General features: G+C 41.2%; 1 protein-coding gene across 1 annotated transcript in view; it reads right to left on the reverse strand.

The window, feature by feature from the left end:
* The window catches only part of LOC122811495 (protein FAM71B-like), a 703,144-nt gene that overhangs the window by 240,919 nt on the left and 440,616 nt on the right, over positions 1-21,609 (reverse strand). The window contains exon 2 of the mRNA XM_044083371.1: positions 19,688-19,836. Within this exon, the coding sequence (XP_043939306.1) occupies positions 19,688-19,831 (144 nt within the window). The 5' untranslated portion in view covers positions 19,832-19,836. The remainder of the gene's footprint in view (positions 1-19,687; positions 19,837-21,609) is intronic.

Here is a 21,609-nt window from a genome sequence, read left to right on the forward strand (position 1 = left end):
TGTGAGACATTGGGAGTTGCTGGAAGGACCATTGTGTGAACAGCATCCACTGAAGAATCCTCATGTGAAAACGTGCAAGGGGGACTAGTATGATAGCCACTGCCATGAGACCCAATGTTTTTAGGATGAATCTGGCCTGAATCTTTTTGCATCCTAATAATACCTGCACATGTCATCGAATAGCTAACACTCTGTCTGCTGGAAGTCTCGCTGACGTCCTTTGTATTTAAGTTTGCGCCTATAAAGGTGATAGATTGAAAAGGCGACAATGCAGACTTTTCGAAATTTATTGTGATGCCTAGTTTGGAGCACGTTTGGATGGTGTAGTCTCTGGCTTGCTGCAGGTGACGCCTGGTGGTTGCAGTAAGGAGCCAGTCACCTAAATATGGAAACACCTGGAATCCTTGCCATCTCAGGTGAGCAGTAACTACTGCCAAACATTTGGTGAACACCCTGGGGGCTGTGGTGAGACCAAAGGGCAGAGCTCTGAACTGATAATGACTAGCTCCCAGCCGGAAGCGGAGGAATCTTCTGGAGCATCTGTCCATCTTGATATGGTAGTACGCGTCCTGAAGATCTATGGAGCACATCCAATTGTCCTGACCCAGAAAGGGTAAAATGGACTGTAGCATGACCATCCGGAACTTCGTTCTTTGAACAGACCTGTTTAGTTTGCTGAGATCCAGAATGGGTCTCCAGTCCCCTGTCTTTTTTGGTACCAAAAAAAACCTTGAGTAATTTCCGGATCCTTGTTGGTCTGCTGGGACTGACTGGATGGCTCTTTTTCTTAGCAGCTTTGAAATTTCTTGAACTGCTTGATCCCTTAGATTGGGTGGAACATCTGGAAGGGATTTGTTGGTAAAGTGTGGAGTGCGAAGGAAGGGGATTTTGTAGCCTTCGGATATGATAGAAAGTACCCATTTGTCTTGTGTTATACTTTGCCAAGCTTTTGGGTACAGAGATAATCTTCCCCCGACTGCCTCCGAAGGTGGACAGCTGGGCAGCACTTCAGGGATGCTGGAAGGGCTTGTCAGAGAAAGATTCTCTTTGGCCCTGATTTTGAGGACCCCCTCTGCCCCTAGGGCGGCGTCTATTGTTGTTCGCTCCTCTGCCCCTGGAGGGAAACTCTCCACGTGTGTCAGGCACGGCTCCCTGGGGTTTACAGAACCACATTTTCCCACTCTTCTGACCTTTAGGATACGGTCTTGAAGGAGTGGAAAAACGGACTCCCACAGCAGAGAGTATTGCCTTCCTGCTCACACCTGGTAAGGGTATCCTTCACCTGTGGTCCAAACAGAGCAGAACCATCAAAGGGGGTGTTGGAAAGATGCCCTGAAGGGTTCTGCAAAGTTGCATAACCGCATCCAAGCGTGTCTCCTCAGAGCTACGCCTGTGCCTGTGGGCCCTACTCGCGCCATCGGCTGCATAAGAGATGAGCCGCATGGAGGAGTTTACTACCAAATTTAGAGTCGCCAGCTGGGAGGCAACCTTAGCCTGGGCCCCCGCAGCTGATGAATCTTGAAGGGTATCTCCGAGCTCTTTAAGGAGATCCCTTTGAAGGCGGGTAAAATGGCACAAATAGTTCAGAGACCTCATGGAGAAGGTCACTGAGGAAAACATCCGCTTCCCATATCTGTCCATCATCCTAGATTCCTTATTAGGGGGATGGACAGACGAAGAAGTTTCAGCCAACTCCTTTTTAGTGGCCGCTGCTACCACCATGGCATCAACGGGAACACCCTTGGTCAGAAATTGCTTGTCTTGGGCAGTAATGAATTTTGTGGGCCTGCGGGGAGTTGGTTCCATTGTGTCTGGAGCTGACCATGCCTTTCGAGCCACCACAGACATCAGTGGATTGAAAGGCAGAGACACCCAGGAGGTGGAGGGTCGGGATCCAAACGCATCCAGGAATACCGACTCATCCTCGGAAGGGTTAAGGGTAGTCCAGTTCCCCCTCTGCCTAAGAATTTCAAGGATGTCTGAGAAGGAGACGTCCTCAGAGGGGGATCTTGGGGACCCTTCTGACTCCTCTAAGTCGGTATCTGTAGTGACAGACTCAGGGGAGTCAACATGCTTCCTCTTGCATTTCCTCTTTCGAGGGGGCTCCTCTGAATGAACAGGGGAGGCCTCGGAAGAGGACAATACACCCAATGGGGTGCCCTGGAGCGCTTGTTCCCCACGCTTGGGGTCTGGAGGAGGGGCCGAGGCAGGAGCAGGCACCATGGGGGGAGGAGCTGATGAGGCCGACCATGAGGCTGACTCAGATGCCAGCACACTCCTCATGACCTCGAACGCGCCCCTTCCCAATATCGGAGAAGGCTCCAGCTCTAAAGAGATCAGGATGCTCCCCGGCACCGAGAGAGATGGCTCCGAAGCCGATGTAGGAGCCGAACTCACCTGTGCTGAAGCTCCAAGAGGGAGAACGGGGTCGGACAAGGGTCCGATGCCACTCACCCCTTTGGAGCCAACGAGGGAGTCCCAGTGCCCAGATCCCTCCAAGGACGGCACAATGGAAGAGATTGGAGCCGACGACGGAACCGAACAGGGAGGTATCAGTGCTGATGGTCCCACGATTCCAGCCTCAGCATGCTCCGGCTCTGAACTCAATGGATGAGTCAAAAGAGGAACTATTGCAGGGACAGGTAGAGCCAAACCCTGATGAGGGGGGCTGGATAGCATTTTAGCCAGGGCCTGCGATTTTAAAAGCCTGCTCACCACTCTCTCCAAATCATGGTCAGAAAGTCTAGATGACTGAGAAGAGTGGGATCGATGACTTTGCTCCGATTGCAGCAAGGGTGACCCTGGAGCCGAGTGTATCGACTCCAAGGATGGTGACCTGGAGTGTTTTCGACTCCCTGACGGTTCCGACAGAAGAGTCGGGGCCGACTGGGAGATAGGTACTTCAGCTCCAGCCAAAGCCAAAGTTGACTTGGAGATAGGTACTTCGGTTCCAGCCGGAACGGAAGTTGAAGCAGAAGCCACACCCGGCGACGGCTCCGAACTGGGAGCTGATGGCTTCGATGGCCTGGAAGGTTTCACTGACTGAGTCTTGGCCGGTGATCCTTCAGGTTTAAGCAAACCCCTAAGGATAAGCTTATTCCTATGCTCCTGCAGGACTTATGGACTAAAGGCGTGACACACCGAACAAGAGTCCTGCAGGTGTAGGGCACCCAAGCAGTAGACACAAGAAGTGCGACCATCTGTCAGAGACATTTTCTGACAGCATGAGTCACACTTCTTGAATCCAGACACTTTCGTGTCTTTAAACATTCCTGTAAAGGAAAATCTCTCTCTCTCTCTCTCTATATATATATATATATATATATATATATATATATATATATATATATATATAAGACCTACAAACTACCCACAATTTCTAATGAAACAAATTTTTCTACGTTAAAAAAGAAAACAAGGATAAGCCTCTAACTAAAATGGCTTACATTGTTGTGGGGGAGGGGAAAACTCTCTAAGAAGAAAACGAGTTTTTAAGGGGAATTATATACTAACAAACACCACAAATCCTACAACTATGTATGATATTAAGTATTATAACTATCAATATACAAAAAGTTCTAATATAATCAAAAAAGTGAAAAAATATGACCTGAGCCGGTAAACACAACCTCGTAGCAGAAGCGGCAAACGAGATCTGGGTATCTAGCGCCAGGTATCATGGGATATAGGGGAGACCTCAAGCCAGTAAGCAGCTCTCGAGCTTTTGAAGATGGCCGAGTCGGAGCCGAGGCTCGGCTCTGAACCCAACCAGCAAGAATGAAGGCGAGATAGACAACTTAACATCCAAGATTCTGGAAGAAAACGGTGGCTGTAATACCTAAAGAAAGTAACAACCCATAGAGACACAGCTTCATATAGGCCCATTACAATTTTAAACCAAGATTATAAAGTGTTTATGTCTATAATAGCTGAAAGAATGGCAAAGGTGTTGCTCAAATGGGTAAACATAGGTCAGTGTGGTTTTGTAGAGGGAAGACATACATTTGACAACATCAGTAGGACACTGATGACCCAGAAGGAAGGAGAATGGAAGAAAAAGCCACAGTTCTTGGTGGTCTTGATGCAGAGAAAGCTGGGATTTTCTGAGTAGAGCAATGGAAGCATTTGCATTCCCTGATACAATAATAAGGTTAATTAGGAAGATATGCGAGGGATTGGGGGCAAAGCCTAAAGTGGGAGGATTGCTGTCTGATAAGTTGTATCTGAACAGAAGAACCAGGCATTGGTGTCCTCTTTCCCCTTTATTTGCATTATATTTAGAGTCATTGGCAAAGAAAATGAGGGACTCAGAAATTCAAGGATATAATTGGTACAATAGTCAAGAAAAGCTGGCTTTATTTACAGATGACATTATTTTGTACCTGATAAAACCAGTAAAGTCCTAATCAGTGTTGTGGAACATTTTGAGACAGTTTTAAGTCTTTTCAGGATATAAAATTAATGAAAATTAAACTATATTACCACATATGAATTGCTTCAGCAATTCCCATATTTTGGGGACACAACACAATGAAGTATTTAAGAATATAGGTTTAAAAGGATTCTGTTATAGCAGCTACATATATGTGGGAAGAGAATAAACAAAAGATAAAACAGAAACTGGAAGCTCTTGTTAATGGATACAGATAGCACAATAAAAACTGAAAATGTTTTTAGTCCCTTTAGTTTTGTGCACAAGCCAGGCATATTTTATCAACCAAAGGAGAAGTTGTGGAGAATAATTAATAAAGAGTTGAAAGATGATTTTATATGGGAGGAGAAGACATCAAGGGTCAAGTGGGATAAGCTGACCCTTCCAAAAGAATAAGGTTATTTAGGACTACCAGAGTTGAAGGGATATTTTGGAGCTACACAGTTAAGACTCAGATACATAACTGAAGCAGAAAGCCATAATTCAGGGTGAAAAGGGATGATGATAAAGGTAGACTAAAATACAACAAATAATGGGAGAGCAGGGTTTTAGTTGCAGATCCTTAAGGAGCATAATAACAGCCATACATAATATTATATTCATAAAGCAGCAAAAAGTATTCTGAAAAATAGGCCTACACTAGAATGGAGAAAGGAGATTCTGCTGATAGGTATGACTGCAATTAAGGGACAGAGAATAGGCAAGAGGAGTGGAATTTACAAGAGTAAACTGGCACAGGAACCAAGGTATTGGGCACAAATAACAAAAGAGGGAAAGGTAATAGAATGGGCAGAGGCCAAGAAGACATCTGGACTGCCTTCCCTATCAGGGACTGATATCAGAGTATAGACAATGAGAAAGGGATGGGGGAATCCTAAGTGAAATACCAGCTCTGGTAGAGTTTTTAGTTGAATCTAGAACAGAAACTGCTGTTAAAATGGGATAATTATTATGGCATATAAAATATTGCATGATAACTATAGGAATCAATGAGAGAGGTTAGAAAAGATTGGGGAGAGAGAGACTGGGTAAACAATTCACAACAAAAAAATAATAGGAGGACATAATATATGGCTCCCAAATAAGCAACAAATTCTAGAAGATTTAGAATTTTTGCTTGGAAGAGTTTGTATAGATACTTTTATGTCCCAAGCAGATTCTAAAGAATTTTTCCTCAGGTAGATGGCAAATGTTGGAGGTGTGATGGGGAAGAAAGGGATAACTGGGAGCCATATGCTTTGGGAGTGTAATGAGTTGGCACACTTTAAAAATTCCCCGGAGTACTCTGGCAGAAATATTGGGTGAGCCAGTGGATGTAACTAAGGAAATTATTTTTTGAGCTGAGATATAGGATGTGAATTGTCTAGACATAGTACAGCTTTGTTTAATTCTGGTGGCTTCCATAAAAGCAAGTACTAGAAAATGGAAATTAAAGTCTAAACCAACTGTATCTGAAGAAGTGAATATTGTAACACAGACAATATTTTTAATTATATTTAGTAAAGAATAGGAGCAAGTTACATAGAAAAAATGGAAACTGTGGGACTAACAGATGCAGAATAATCTTTTGGAGGAGGAGTGAGGTTTAAGGGAAGGCAGGAATTGAACAATTGATGTAATGTTGGTTTGATGATAATTTTACAAAAGAATGTATGTGATGTATAATGTTTGTAACAGTGAACATGTTAAAACATCTTTCTTTTATATAAATATATGTTTGCCTATGTCAAGTGATAATTCAGTAAAGGTGTTTAAAGAAAAGAAATTAACCAAAAACAAACAAACTAGCTGGATCATATTTAGACAAAAAATTACTTTCCTATCAAAAAGTGAAGATCCTAGTTAAGTGTCACCTGAATAACAGGTGGTGATGCTTATTCCTGTCAGACACAATAGGCTGCAGGCAGCTTGGGAAGGACCCTTCGAAGTGGTAAGGAAGGTCTGTGATGTTAACTACATGGTAAAACTGCTACGCAAGAGGCAGGGACACAATGTTAATGTGATGAATCCTTACCATGATAGGGAGGCCCTTGTGCTGAGTATTTGCAGTGGGTGGCAGGAGGAGTCTGAGGGGGATCTGGTGAATGATCTCCTCAGTGAGGCTCAGACTGACACCTCAGTGGAAGGACTAGAAATGTCCCAGCAGCTATCTCCTACCCAGGTTTGAGAAATCTGAACAGTGTTACAGGAGTCTGGGGACATGTTCACTGGGAAATCTGGGTGCACCTACCTGGTGCTGCACCATGTGGATACAGGACCCCAAAGACATATCAAGCAGGCCCCTTACAGGGTGCATGAGTGAGTCAGACAGACACTGAGGGAGGAGATACAGGAAATGTTAGAAATGGGAGTAATCCAGTAGTCCAGCATTCCCTGAGCCTCTCCAGTGGTGCTGATAACAAAGAAGGATGAAAGTACCTGGTTCTGTGTGGACTACAGGAAACTAAACAGTCACACAGGCTCAGATGCTAACCCTGTGCCTTAGAGCATATGGGTGGGGCTAAGTACCTGACCACTATTGATCTGACCAAGGCCTACTGGTAGGTGCTCTTGACTCCCACCGCTAGACAGAGGTCAGCCTCTGTGACTCCTTACGGATTATATGAGTTCATGAAGGTGACCTTTGGCATGAAAAATGTCCCAGTGACCTTCCAGAGGCTGGTAGATTGTATCCTAGTAGGAGCAGTAGGTTATGGCCTTGCTTACATGGATGATATTGCCATCTACAGCCATTTCTGGCAAGAGCACCTTCAGCATGTCAGGGAGGTCCTTGGCAGACTAAAAAGGGCAGGGGTTAACCATTAAGCCCTGTAAATGTCAGATGGGTATGGCAGAGGTGTCCTACCTGGTACATAGAGCAGGGAGTGGTAAGATCAGGCCAGAACCTGCCAAAGTGGAAGCTATCTGTGCATGGCCTGCCGCTGTTACCAGAAAGCAAGTGAAGGCATTCTTAAGGACAGCAGGGTACTATATAAAGTTTGTTCCCAATTATAGTACAATAGCTGCTCCCCTCACAGACATGATGAGGGAAAATAGACAAGATAAGGTTGTGTGGACCTCAGCCAGCAAGCAGGCATTCCAAAAGCTTAAAAGGGCTTTGGGAGGACTCCATGTGGAAGCCTGTCCAAATTACAGCAAACATTTTGTTGTGCATGTGGATGCTTCAAACTATGGGTGGGGACTGTACTCAGCCAAGTTTCCTCCAAGCAAGAAGTACACCCTGTTGTATATCTCAGCTGAAGACTCCAACACAGGGAAAAATGTTATGCAGTTGTAGAAAAAGAATGTCTAAAACTTCAGTCCTGTCTGTATGGAAGGAAATTCAATGTGGTTACAGACCACAGTCCCTTAACATGGCTACATCGAGCCAGCCAGCAAAATGCCATATTATTAAGGTGGAGCCTAGGTTTGCAGGCACATAACATGACAGTGCAGCACTGTAGTGGGGTCAGCAATGCCAATGCAGATGGGCTCTCAAGACAGGGTATACGTTATTGTGCTCCCAGACAGGCTTATTCCTTTAAAGCAATGTTTTTCTAGGGTCACTACAAAAAATAGCTTGAGTCTTCAAAGGGGACTGAGATGTGATGATGTGAGATAGTGCCAGCTGTTCCAGACGGAGTAGGGCAGTGCATGTTTAATGTATGCCAGCATAGCTAGCTGGAGTTTTGTAAAGAATTATATATCATTTGAATATCAAACTGATTTGTACAGATGCTTGTTTTACAATCTGTTTGTAAAGTTGCTTGTGTTAAAAATGTATCAACAGTGGGTCCTGCTGGACAGAAAAGAAATATACATATATGTCAGACTGTATTGTTGTAATTGATGAAATTAATATATTTTAAGAGGATACTGGAAGGGAAGGGGTTAAGCTCAGTCCAGTTAAAAACCTTAAGAAAAAATAGCCTGAAATTAAATGACTTGGTTTAGTCCATTAAGATTTTATCTCACAGGTATGGATGCAGCCAGAGAATGGCTTGTTAGACTCTTCAGGAAGGATGGAAGTGTTGGAATTCTTTTACCATATCCAGATGCTGTAAACCTTAGCTAAAGTTCTATCTGTGTACTGTGATACATCAGTGCCAGATCCTGGCTCAGTTTCTAGGGAGAGGATAGTATAGAAACCACAGAGTCAGGTGACCAGATGTGATGTAATTCTATAGCCAGCACTGGAACTGTATTTGAATACTAGCAGTAGATGTGATAAGTGCACTCTGTTTTTGGAACTGACAAGAGGCACCCATCCACTTTCATCTTGTCTTGCTTTGGTAAGTAACTAGGGAACAGTAATTCTTTAGTGAGTTAGAAAAATATAGTGAAATGTAATTTTTTCTGTATCTGTCTGAGTCTTTCCATCTGTGTTGTTTTTTTATATATCCTGTGATTGAAACTCTAGTATTTATGGTAACTAGATATTCAGTATTTTCATGTTTTTTTTATTAAATATATCTAAACCTTTCATTGTGGATGGTCTTTTAGAAAATATTTAACCTTTGAGAGTACTTGCATTTATTTAGTGGCACTGTGTTCCCATGTTCCTAAAGATCTTGGTTAGTATTATTAGTAAATCTGCTTGAATAAATGTAAGCATTCTTATAACATATACTATGATCTTATCAGCAGAATTCACCTATATTGTACTAGCCCTTACACCAAGATGACTGCAGTTGAGCAAGTACTACAACCCATTGCTGCTACAGCTAAGGACACAGTATTGACTTTTAAGATCTCAGCAGTGACAAAGACAGCAACTGAAATCATTCACCAGGGAGGAAAACCTGAAGGCATATCTGATACCTTTTGAGTAGTGTTCCCACTGGGAAGGATGGGACTTGAGTGGTTGAGCTATAATTCTATCATTGTGGCTTACCTATCACTCTTTAAAAGCTTTTATTGGACTAGAAGGAACCGTTTATCAGCCAATGAAAAAAAAAAAAATTCTCCTAGCAAAATGGTAGCACTTCACTTATATGATCTAAAGCACATATGTATTATATATTTATTTACTTACTTAACAATAATATGATCTAAAGCACATATTTATTTATATATTCATTTGATTACTTACACTTATAATGATCTAAAACACACACACACACACACACACACACACACATATATATATATATATATATATATATATATATATATATATTTTTTTTTTACTTGCTATTTGATAACCAGGTAACTGGGTTGGTCCAAAGACCCCTTTTCAACCATAACCCTGACACAGAGATACCAAAGAGTAAAATGATAAAATATATACAAAGATAGATAACAACAAAGAAGATATATTTCAGTGCTTGTTAATTAACAAAGATATAGCTAAACCACAGATAAATATAACAAATGAAAAATGCATGAAAGTGTTTTTTTACCAAACCGCAGTAGACATAGTAAAGAGGACAGATTAATATTTCTCAGTAAACACAACCTGTCTAATTGGCTAAGAGTAGCAGTGTCTTTGTGGAGCTACCCATTGTCTCATGTACATGTTGAATCTTTACGGGGATGCTCAGACAGAGAAGAAGGGAGGGATTCTTTACCCTTTATATCTGACAACAAGTTACTCCATAATGCAAGTCATAATCTGGGCAAATGCTCACTCATCAAGGGCTGTTTTAAAAGGTGGCCTAATAAGGGAGATGTTATTGTCCTGAGATCCATAAGGTGTATACCTGCTCTCTCATGGGGAGTGACCTCCTTAAAAAGGGGCAGCAACTCTCTTTTAGAACTTTATATGCCTGTGTTAAACAATTTGGTTGCTCTATAAGTAACAGAGAGGCAATTTAATGTTTGCTAAAGAAGGAAATGGTGGGTCTGGGAGTCAGAAAGCAGGAAAAATCAGCAGACCTTATCTACTACAGTCTGTAGTCATTGTGTATTGTAGTCTGAGTGAAATGTCAAAAGGGGAGGGTTGTATTCCAGTGTAGGTGGAAGCATATTTTTGGCTAAGGTAATTAATGACAAAGGGTGAGAAATTCTATAGAACAGTTTCAGCTGAGCAAGAACTTTATTAGTGATGTAGTCAGTGTTGGTAGAGAAGGTGTGATGTGTGATTGTACTCACAAGGTGCGGCTTAATACTTATATTCAGAAACCAAAGGGATAATATTGATGTTATCATTAATGTTTTTAACTGGTAACTGGAGGGATTTGTGACGGGAGAACAATAGCATGACATTAGTTTGATTATGGTTAATCAAAAGTTTGCTAGCAAATGAATTTTGAAGATGAGTTGTAACTTATATTGCTAGCTGCTTGCAGTGTGTCTAAATCGTGAGGGTCAGCATACTAAAATCAAAATGATATAAAGGTTAGCGAGTGATAAATTTAAATGTGTCTTTCCTCCTTCTATATGAAAAAGGGGTGTTTCAAATTGGCCCTAAAGGCATTGAAAATGTAATGAAAGCATGTGTAAAACTGAGAAGTCTGTAGTTATTGTAAAGCATATATCAAATTATGGTAGCATACAGACGGTATCAACTACAGGCATACTCTGTTTTAAATGTGAGGAAAAAAGGGGCCACAGTTAAATTTTATTCTATTAGTGGTAATACTATTATGCTTGTGAAAACTGTAATCAGTGAGAAGCATCTTACTAAGGATTATATACCTATGGATATTTCAACAGAGACAAGCCAGGTTGATCATCAAGGCCTCCGAGTGTAAGTTAGGTATGACAGAGATAAAAATAATACATGTTATGTAAGTGGTTGGGAGATTGCTGTACCCAGAAAGAAAAACTTGAAGATGGGAGAAACTGGCCTGTTCCAGGCCCCAAGAAGTGAGTCTGGATATTCTTGGGGTTAGTTGGTGCTATCAAAAACCTGACTTCTTACAGCTCTGATAAAAGGGAAGATGCATCTTAAAGTAAAGTGGACACTAGTGTCTAACACTGCTTTTAATTAGCTGAAATACTACTACATTCTGATATATTTCAGCTGGACTTTTATAGTTTATATTGATATATCAGAGGTAGGCATAGGGGCTGTGTTATCACAGACTTCTGATAGGGAAGAAAGCACATTTGTGTAAGTAAACTTACCATAAGAGCAGATATCTGAATAGATCACTGTTGCAGTAGCCTAAGCTATATGGGATGTATTCTGTCAAAGGTCAGACAACTGGTCTGGTGTTCTGAGGAAGTCCCTATCAGGGGATGAAAGCGCTAAACCATTCATTAAAATCTTTTCAATTGGTCTGTGGCTGTGGTCCTTGTGCTGGGTTGAAGAGTTCAAACAACTGGCCGGTTTGAAATGTTTTAGGGAACCTTCCACTTGCCCTAACTACTGAAGCACTCAAAGAGAGTGGTATAGTGACAGTGGTCAGGGCACCAAACTCTCAGAGCTTTCTTGCCTCAGAATGAGGGAGGCTAGAGCCCTGTCAGATAGGCATATACTAGGAGAAGAAAGTGATGACAAAAAATCCACACCCTGGAATAGAAAAATAACAAAAAGAAGGGGGAAGAGGAAATGTGTTTTTACTGTATCAGTGATCTATTCAACCATCTACTGTTATGTTAAGTTTACTTATATAACTGTACAATGTTCATTACACTACCATACCATACCCCAAGATTCTCACTACACTTTTCTAAACATACTGGAAAATATTAAGATAGAACCAAACACCCTAATACTGGGTGATTTTAACTACCCTGCCATTAACTGGGAAAACTACTCATGTCCCAACACCTTTGCGCAACGGTTCTTGGAATTCATAAATTCCAATGCCCTAGATCAACTAATCCATAGTCCCATCAGGGGCTCCAATATCCTAGACCTGGTCATTACCAACATGGGAAATCGATGCTCCATACCTATGGTCACCCCCTCGTTAGTCAGGTCTGACCATAAGCTAATCACCCTTAACATCCACATCCCACCCCCACCCCCCAGTAAAGAAACCACTATAAAAAACTTCTCCAAAGCCAACTTCATGCTACTCAAGTCAGAAGTGGCAAACTTCATGACACCCATGCAGACGGGAACTGAAATTTCAACTGCTGAATCCTACACTAAGGCACTGTACGAGCACATCCACTCATGCATGAATCGTGCCATCCCAAATAGAACCAAAATGCTCTCATCCAAAAAAAGGAAGCCAATCTGGTGGTCCCCTGCCATAAACAAACTTTACAACAAAAGGAAGAAACTTTTGCAGAAAAGAGGAAAATCCCAGAATGCAAAAAACTCCCTTACTAGCCTCAGTAAGAAACTGAGATGCCTCATAAAATCCTCCAAAGCTAGTTACGAAAATAAAATTGCCAAAGATTCCAAAGACAACCACAAAGCATTCTATAACTATGTCAAGAATCTAAATGGCAATGCTCAGATCTGCTCTGAGCTAAAACAGAATGGCATTAAATATACTGATCCGAAGGATATTGCCAATATCCTGGCAGATCGATTCAGTGCCAACTTCACCCCCCTCTCACCCCCTAAATGGCCCATCTCAATACCGGAAGATTGCCAAATTCCAGTAATAACGGCCACACAGGTACAAAATGCCCTCTCTAAAGCCAAGAATACAGCAACCATGGGACCAGATGACATCCCGGGCTGTGTACTACATGAACTACAATATGAACTGGCACCTCACCTAAGTGTCATGTTTAATCATAGCCTCACCTCAGGTTTCGTGCCCACTGAGTGGCGCAGAGCTACAGTTATCCCAATCCACAAGGGGGGATCCACCTTGGATCCCGGAAACTATCGTCCCATCAGTCTGACAAGCCTTATCTGCAAGGCCATGGAGCGTATTATCATGGAACTTATAAACAAAGACATTGGCAACCTTCAAACACTGGACCCCACCCAGTTTGGGTTTGTGAAGGGCCGATCTTGTCTCCTGAACCTGATTGACTTATTTGAATCAGTCTCCAGAGCCATGGACAAGGGTAAGGTGGTCCACACAGCCTATCTAGACCTTGCCAAGGCCTTTGACACCATCCCCCACTCTGGAATCATAGATAAACTTACTAAGCTGGGCATTAATCCCTACGTCACCCAATGGGTTGCTAACTGGCTTACTGAAAGAACCCACACTGTAAAAGTAGCTGACTCCAAATCCAGCTCCAGACAAGTGGAGTACCTCAGGGTTCAGTCCTGGGGCCACTCTTGTTTGGCATCTACTTCTCTGAAGTACAGGTCAACACTAAGGGACTCTGGCTAACACAGTTTGCAGATGACTGCAAACTGGGAGCCATTATTGAATCCCCAAATGATGTGGATACTCTACAAAAGGGCCTTACAGAAACAGATGCTTGGTGCCAGAGCCATGGGCTCAAGCTCAATGCCAAGAAATGTATTGTTATCCCCTTTGGGAAAAAAACATGTATCCATGAATTACCATATAGGTGGCAGTACACTAAACACAGAAAGTGTGATGAGACTTAGGGACACAGGTGGACAGTGGTCTCACCTTCGATAACCACATCGCCACAACAGTCAGGAAATCCTTCTATGTGGCACACCTCATCACGAAGGGCTTTTCATCCAGAAAAAAGGAGGTCATTGTCCCACTGTACTCATCCCTCATTAGACTCATTATAGAATACAACGCCCCATTTGGTATGTACCTCTCAAGACATCTGCAACAACTGGAAAGGCCTCAGAAATACCTCACTAAAAGAATCACAGGCCTAAAGCAGATGCCCTATGCTGACTGCCTTAAAAAACTCCAGCTATACTCTGTCACATATCGTCTACTCAGAGGCGATCTCTGCTTAACATACAAGGCCATGTCAAACCCAGAGCTGTTGGACATGCTAAACTTAAAGAAATCCCAATCCCTCAGAGCTACACACTCCAGGGATCTAAACCTTGTCATCACAATAAACAAAACATGCTGGAGGGATAGGTTCCTGACCCAGAGACTTCCCAGACTCTGGAATAAATTGCCCATACATGTCAAGCAGAGTGCCTCTTTGGACCTCTTCAAGAGGAACCTTGATGATTGGATGGGAGAAAGGAAATTCATCCCAGGGATCACGTCAGTCACCCTGCTAGACAGGGGTCCAGGAAAGTAAATAATGTGGGAAGAAATAGCCAGGGAATTGTTATGGCTAGGCTTGTATAGGCCCTAGGGCTGATAGCCTAGTACCAACCTATGAACCTATTACAGAAGCTTATATTATATGGGATGAATACCAGTGCTTTGGAGAAAAGAAAGGATGAAAAAGGATTATAGTCCAGAAGCTCTTGGAGACTAGTACTAGCAAAGCTTGTCTGGGCCTAGAGAAAGAATTCAGCTTGTAGTGTCTAGTAAATGTGTGCAGAAAAGTCCTAGTTGCTGCTTCTATAATATTTCTACAGTCTACCCCTTTCCAAAAAGCCTCAGAAGCAGCCAAAGCCCTTGTAAAGAAGGTCCTGACTTTGCCTGGAAGAGTTTTGTTACAGTATGACTAACAAAAAGCAGTAGCATGTTATAACCATTTAAAAACTATCTGCTTTGACACTGATTGCCCCCTTTTCTTATCTTCATAGGAAATAAACAGTTGAATAGAGTTCTTGCATGTTTTTGTCCTTTCAATGTAGTATATGAATTGCCTGTGGACATCCAGTATGTGTAGAATTCTTTCTCCTTTTATGTTTGTTTTTTGTAAGAAAACAGGAAAATGAATAACCTGGATGAATATAAACACTGAAACCACTTTAGGCATAAAGGAAGGATTAGTTTTTAAAGTTATCCTGTTTTTATGAAAGTTGAGATGGGCTTGAATCATCATAAGAGCTTGCAGCTCATATACCCCTCTTGCTAAAGTCAGAGTAATGAGTAACACTGGTTTTCAAGATAAGAACTTCAAATCAGCCTCATGAGCACATTGAAAAGGAAAAAGTCTCAAGTTTCTTCAGTACAAGATTAAGATCCCAAGAAGGTGCCACTTGTCTTCTAGGTGGAAGGATATGTAAAATCCTTTCAACAACTCATGCACCTGAGACAAGGTGGAAATGGGAGGATCCATTATCAGACAAGCAGAGAAGGCTGAGAGGTGAATATTGATAGAAGAGTAAGACAGGCTAGAAGATAATAACTCACACAGATACTGTAGAACCAGAGGTATCTGAGCATTAGAATGATCCTATTTCTTGCTTTGGCACTAACTAAAAAATCCTTTCCACTTAGCCAAATATGATTTTTTAGTAGCAAATTTCTTAGCCTTCTTTAATACTTGCTGTATATCCTCAGAAAACAGGTGTCTGTAAGGTATTATTTATTTATTTATTTTACATTTGTTGACTGGGCTAGTCCAGCTGGATATATGTCCATTTTCAGTGGAGGCCTGGGGAGAGAAGCTCCAAACTTGAACTTTAAAGTGAAAAATAATAGAAAATCTTGCTAAATACATAAAGTAACAAGACAGATTCAAACATTATAAATTGTGACATAGTAGTAACATATAAACATACAGTAGTTAGAGAAAACAATGACAAAAAAAAAATAACGTGATATACAATGGAGAATACTATCATAATGTACAGAGAGAAAGGATACAGGAAAGTTGGAAGATGGCAGTTATATATGTACACTTTTTTTTTTTTAATAGATAATTAGAAGGAGATGTAAATCAGTGGATGCAAAAAATGAATAGATTTTGGGTTCTAAAGATGAGGGGTTTAGTCAGTGGTCAGGTTTAGTCAGTGGTCAAGAAAATAAAGTTAGTCAGGATTAGTACAGGGGCACAGCCATTGTGTTTTAAGGTAGAGCCTGAGTTTCTTTTTGAAGAGAGGTTTTGAGGGAATAGTAAAGTTGAGAGTGAAGCAAGTTCCAATCTTTACCAACAGTGTTAGAGAAAAGGGAATCTCCAGCCCTGTTGTTTGTTTTGTCAATATTTACAAGAAGTTTGTGTGCAGATCTTAGGGACTTTAGATTATGGTAGGGGTGAATAAGAGTAGATAGTATAGGTGTTTTGTTAGGTTGATAAAGAATTTGATGGGCTATGCCTAGTTGATTAAGTTTTAGTTGCTGTTGAAATTCAAGCCAGCCTAGGTGTTTTAAATTAGTACAGTGATGGGTTCTGTAAGGGTTGCCTGTGGCAAATCTGGTTATGTTGTGGTAGGAGTTTTCTAATTTCAAGATATTCTTTTATGATAAGTTAGTAAATATGGGAGAGGCATAGAGAAGAGGTGAGATAAGGTGGGAGTGGGCTATAGTTGTTCTAGATTCTGGAGTGAGGAAAGGTTTGATTCTGTAAAGTCTATAACCACAGAAGCCTCAAACTTTGCTGGGGGGGGGGGGTGCTGTATCCAAAGGGAGTTTAAGAAATTGAAGGTTAGGTGGATCAATGAATCCCTGTGTTGTGTGAGTAAGTCCATCCTATGAGGGAGCTTGAGGTAATTGCCCTTGGCCATTTTTAATAAAAGGGAGAACCACTGTTGCCTGCGGGTTCCAAACATTATCCTTGGAAAGTCCTTCTGGATCTTTAGAAGAACTCTGGTTATCAGAGGAAATGGTGGAAAGGCATACAGAAACATACTCATTCATAGAAATAAAAGGCAGCTGTCTTCCAGGCCTTTGTGCAAAGAGTCTTGAAGCAACATTTCTTTAACCGTCTTGTGTGAATGGAGGCAAACACATTTACTTGAGGAGTTCCCCACAGTTGGATCAAATCTTAGAAGACCCCTGGGTGCAACTTCCATTTGTGAGTGTCGGCTCAGCCTGTCTGCTACAGCATTCTGTTTTTATAGGATGTAGGTATCCTGGAGGGACAGATTGTGCCAAGGTGCTCATTCCCAGGTTACAAAAACAAGTCTGCAATGAAGGCAAGATTTGGTCCCCCCCCCACCGCTATTTGTTTATGTACTACATAACTGAGATATTGTCTGTGATTACTAGAGCAGATGTGGAATTCTAAGATGGTTTAAAGATTATTTGATAGCATTTATTAGTGCCAAAATTTCTTTGATATTTACATGTTTTGATTTGTACTGCTTGTTCCACAGATAATGGAGTTTCACCCCTTTGGATACAGCCCCCCCCCCCCCCCAGCAAAGTTTGAGGCTTCTGTGGTTATAGACTGATTAGAGCTGGAAGGGAAAAGGGAAGACCTAGGTTGAGATACAACTGATTATTCATCCACCAGAGTATCTCCCTTTTTTTAATGAGATCTGAAAGGATAGGAGGCGCTGATGTTGCTTCCAAACTGATTTGATCAGTCATTGAATTTGTTTCATGTAAAGGCTGGCCAAAGGAATAATGAGAAGTGCTGACGCCATGAAACCTGGAATTCTAAGGTATTCCCTGTCAGTTGTCAGATTCTGGTTGGAAAATGTCGGAAACTGTTCCTAGTAGAATTCTACTTTGGATTCCAGACCCTCCACTAGTAATCACAGCACCTAATAAATATCATCCAATTTTTTTTAACTTGAAAACTGTGCTGAAATCAATTATTCCAGTATTGGGAGGGAGTGCTTGGCAATCAAGTGTGCACAAGACTTGCTAAAATATTACCTTCTTGGCTGTGATTTTGCACTGGTTAAGGTCTATGACCCACTGACTGTGGTTAAATAGACATGAGGATAGGTATACAAAACTATGATGGTGGGCACTTTCCCTACAGCCTTTTAAATTCCTGTTAAAACACAGACCATGCTCAGACCACTGTAATACATATGTCTGGTCTAGGGCTCACAGCTTATCTATTGGGCCTGAAAACAACGGTTTCAAATAAGGGGGGTGTGAGTGCAGCATATTGCTATTGGTTCTCACTAAATTGTATTTAAATAATGACAAACTTATGTAAAAGGATGTCATGCTGCTTTAAGCAAACACCCTGACTTCAAAAACTGAAGGTAGTCAGCATAGCTACATCTTGTATTATCTAGCCAGCGTAACTGAATGAGCAGCACCTGAATCATGATGTACATAACAGAAGGCTATCAAACCAGAGGTACTGACTTCTCATTGAGGGGGATTGTGACCTGGAACATTAGTTCTGAGTGAAGTGCCACAGCAAAGAGAGAGATATGCTGAAAACTGTGGGTTGGAAGACCTAGACATCTTCCAAAAGGTATCCGCATGAGCCCAGGAGGAGAGACCCTTGCTTGTAAGCACCTTAATTCAGAATAAGTATGTACTGGACTTTTACTTCTGTGAGAAGTGGTTGCATACTTTAGTGTGCTGTTGGACAAATAGTCTGTGTTTTTGCTTTATTATGTTGCCTTTATTTTCATTTGGAATAAAAATGTGAACAGTTTGATAAGCTCACATACTTTGATGCTTTTATACACTACAATGTATATAAATTTGCTACATCTGTGGTGGCCAAGCAGTACTGTTTGCGATACAACATCCTGGAATCTAATCTCAGTAGTAAGTGTTCACTGTTTTTTAAATTAGACATCATTTGTATTGGGGGTTAGGACAGGGGGATGCATTCTCATATTACTTGATTCCATGGAGCCTATTGTAACCAGATAGATCCAGCATATTACATGCCATGAAACATGGGTACAGACTACATCAGAACACTATCTCTTATTACCTTGATCCACTGACCCACTAAATCACATGCCATGAATAACAGGATCTCATGTTCAACCCATACATAGTACCAGTAGGAAATGCCACCCAGATTTAGTTAGTCCTCCATGGTCTAATAAAAAACATAATCATGGGAGTGGAATTGAACCTTTGTGCAGATGCAAGACTTGCCATAAGATTTGCTATGACCTCATATTTATGCAAGACTAACATGCAGAAAATTTATCCAGGTATGTGAGAACCAGGAAACTAAAAATGAAACAGGAGATGGGCATGTAAAATCTAGTAATGTATCATATATACACAGTGCTTTATAAGTACATTACTACAACAGTTTTCATATTAGGACAGCACAGTAGTAAAGCGGTTTCGTTGTCACCTCATAACAAGAGGTTCTCTGGTTCGATTCTCGGCTGGGGTGCCTTCTGTGCAGAGTCTGCATGTCTTCCCTTGCAAATGTGTGGGTTTCCTCCGGGTGCTCCTGTTTCCTCCCATGTTACAAAGACATGCATCTGGAGTGTTTCTCCCCGGGCCTCTGCTGAAAATTGGCTTTGTTCCAAGTTGGACTTTTCTAGTAAACAAATGTTAAATAAATAAGATAAATAAATATTCATACACAAAAGATTACTTTTTTTTCCTGACACTTACAATAAAAGTCACACACACACACACACACACACACACACACGCACACGCACACGCACACACATACACACACACACACACACACACACACACACACACACTCACAAAACGTTTTCTTTACCTGTTCAAAGTTGCTCTCAAAGATAGTGCAATTTTGGAATGCTTCCAAACCTTCATTCTTCAAGAAGATGCTTAGTTCTCCTTTGCATGTCTCTTGTGTCCAACCAATTTTGTCTTTCAAAAATGAACAGAATGAAGATTCCATTTTACCTGAAATCATAGACAGGCAGACTTAGAAGTGTGTAACAGAAAGGTTCTGCAAATATGTTTTTTTCAAATTCAAGAAGAAAGAAAAAAGTTCATCTGTTTGATGGCACTGAGGAATAGGTCATTGCAGCAGTGAATTATAATGTACACGCATGTACTCACCAGCATAACTGTGATACATTCAGATTTTCTTAGGAGATGATTCCCATGCGTGAGCTAATGCAGGTCTCATGCTGAAGCCTGTACTAATGCACACCCTTTGTAAAAATCAGCATTTATACCCACATCACTTTGACTGGAAATCATACATATAATCAGTCGTTCATAATTACAAACCTTTTTTATGCTGACAGAAATGATTGAAACTCATTTGATTGCTTCTGCCAGCGTCAAGTCCATGCAAGGTTGTGAACAGTGGGGATCTTGGAATTTGCCCTTTCCTCTCTATAGAGAGATCTTAGAGTTGCTATATATAATTAACAGGGTGTGTGGGATGCGAAGGGGTGGGGGTCACATCCTGCAAAAAACATGTTTTTTTTTTGGTGTTTTAGCATTCAGTCCATCAGGATCAATGTTTAGCTGTTTGACATTCGTGTACTTCAATGTTTTGAAGTACATCCCTTTGCCTTCATATGTCTGTCGTGGGTATATTAAATCTCAGAAAAAAATAACTAGACTTTTGTGAGTAAAATGCATCCGCATCAGTAAAATGCAGGCCACAGAAGAAGGAAGAGAAGTGAGAAGAGAAGCTGTAGAACATATTTTGCATAAAGCTGAATCTTTTAGTGAAACCAGCCAAATGAAACACCAGCAACATCAGGATCAACAGTAATATCCTGATCAACTACTTTAATGCCAATAGCAAGCCAGTGAAACTTGTAAGGTCATCCCTTCTTAATGGCATGGTGTGCAGGCATAGGATCTGAGAGGGCTCTGGTAATCTTAACAGTAAGCTAACACTTCAGCCAATATGGACGAGAATCCAGTGTCTTCAGTGATTCCAAAATAAAATACCCCCAAAACAATGTCAAAACCAAACCTGCCCTCTAAGCTGAGAAATTTTATCTTGTTGTGTGAGAGAATTGAATGTTGGAGAACCAGAAATACTGAACATAGCGCTTGTCTAAATTTGGCCTTAAATCCTAAAACTAACCGGAGAACCTCAAGGTATGACTAATATTGTCAAGATAAGAAGCAAGAATATCAAGAAGCAGCAAAATATGTATACTAGGAAAAGCTACACGATGACAGACATTAGAATCAGATGATTCATATTGGGTTTCAAGATAGGAGGCATTAGAGAGTGATTCCTAGAGGAAGGGGTTACTTTACTTCAGATGACTGCATTTGTCAACAATACTAACTAAGAGGAAGTTGTTGTTTGTCTTTTCGGCTTTTCCCAGTTAGGGGTCGCCACAGCAGAACTCCGGTCCGCTAAGATTTTGAAGGAGATAGGATACTTTGATACTTTGGTTATTTGAAGAATACAGTCTCGCTACATATATACACACACAAGCAGAACTGAAGCAGTACTTTTTTTATTTCACTGACATTGTCTTATTAGTTTGTATGTTCTGTTACTTACAGTAATGATGCTGTAATTAAAAAACGAATGACCATTGTGGTCCATTCCTCCTATCTGCCAGTTAAATAACAATGTAGGACAGAAGTCTTACAAAGGCTTACATAAGCTAATCTGCAATTTATAAGCAATAATAGATGCCAGAATGGCACACATTGGGCCAAGTAAGATAAGTAGCCCTGCAGCTCAAGGGC

This window comes from Protopterus annectens, chromosome 9.part0, assembly GCF_019279795.1.
Source record: "Protopterus annectens isolate FY-2018-M chromosome 9.part0, PAN1.0, whole genome shotgun sequence".
Taxonomy (NCBI): domain Eukaryota; kingdom Metazoa; phylum Chordata; order Ceratodontiformes; family Protopteridae; genus Protopterus; species Protopterus annectens.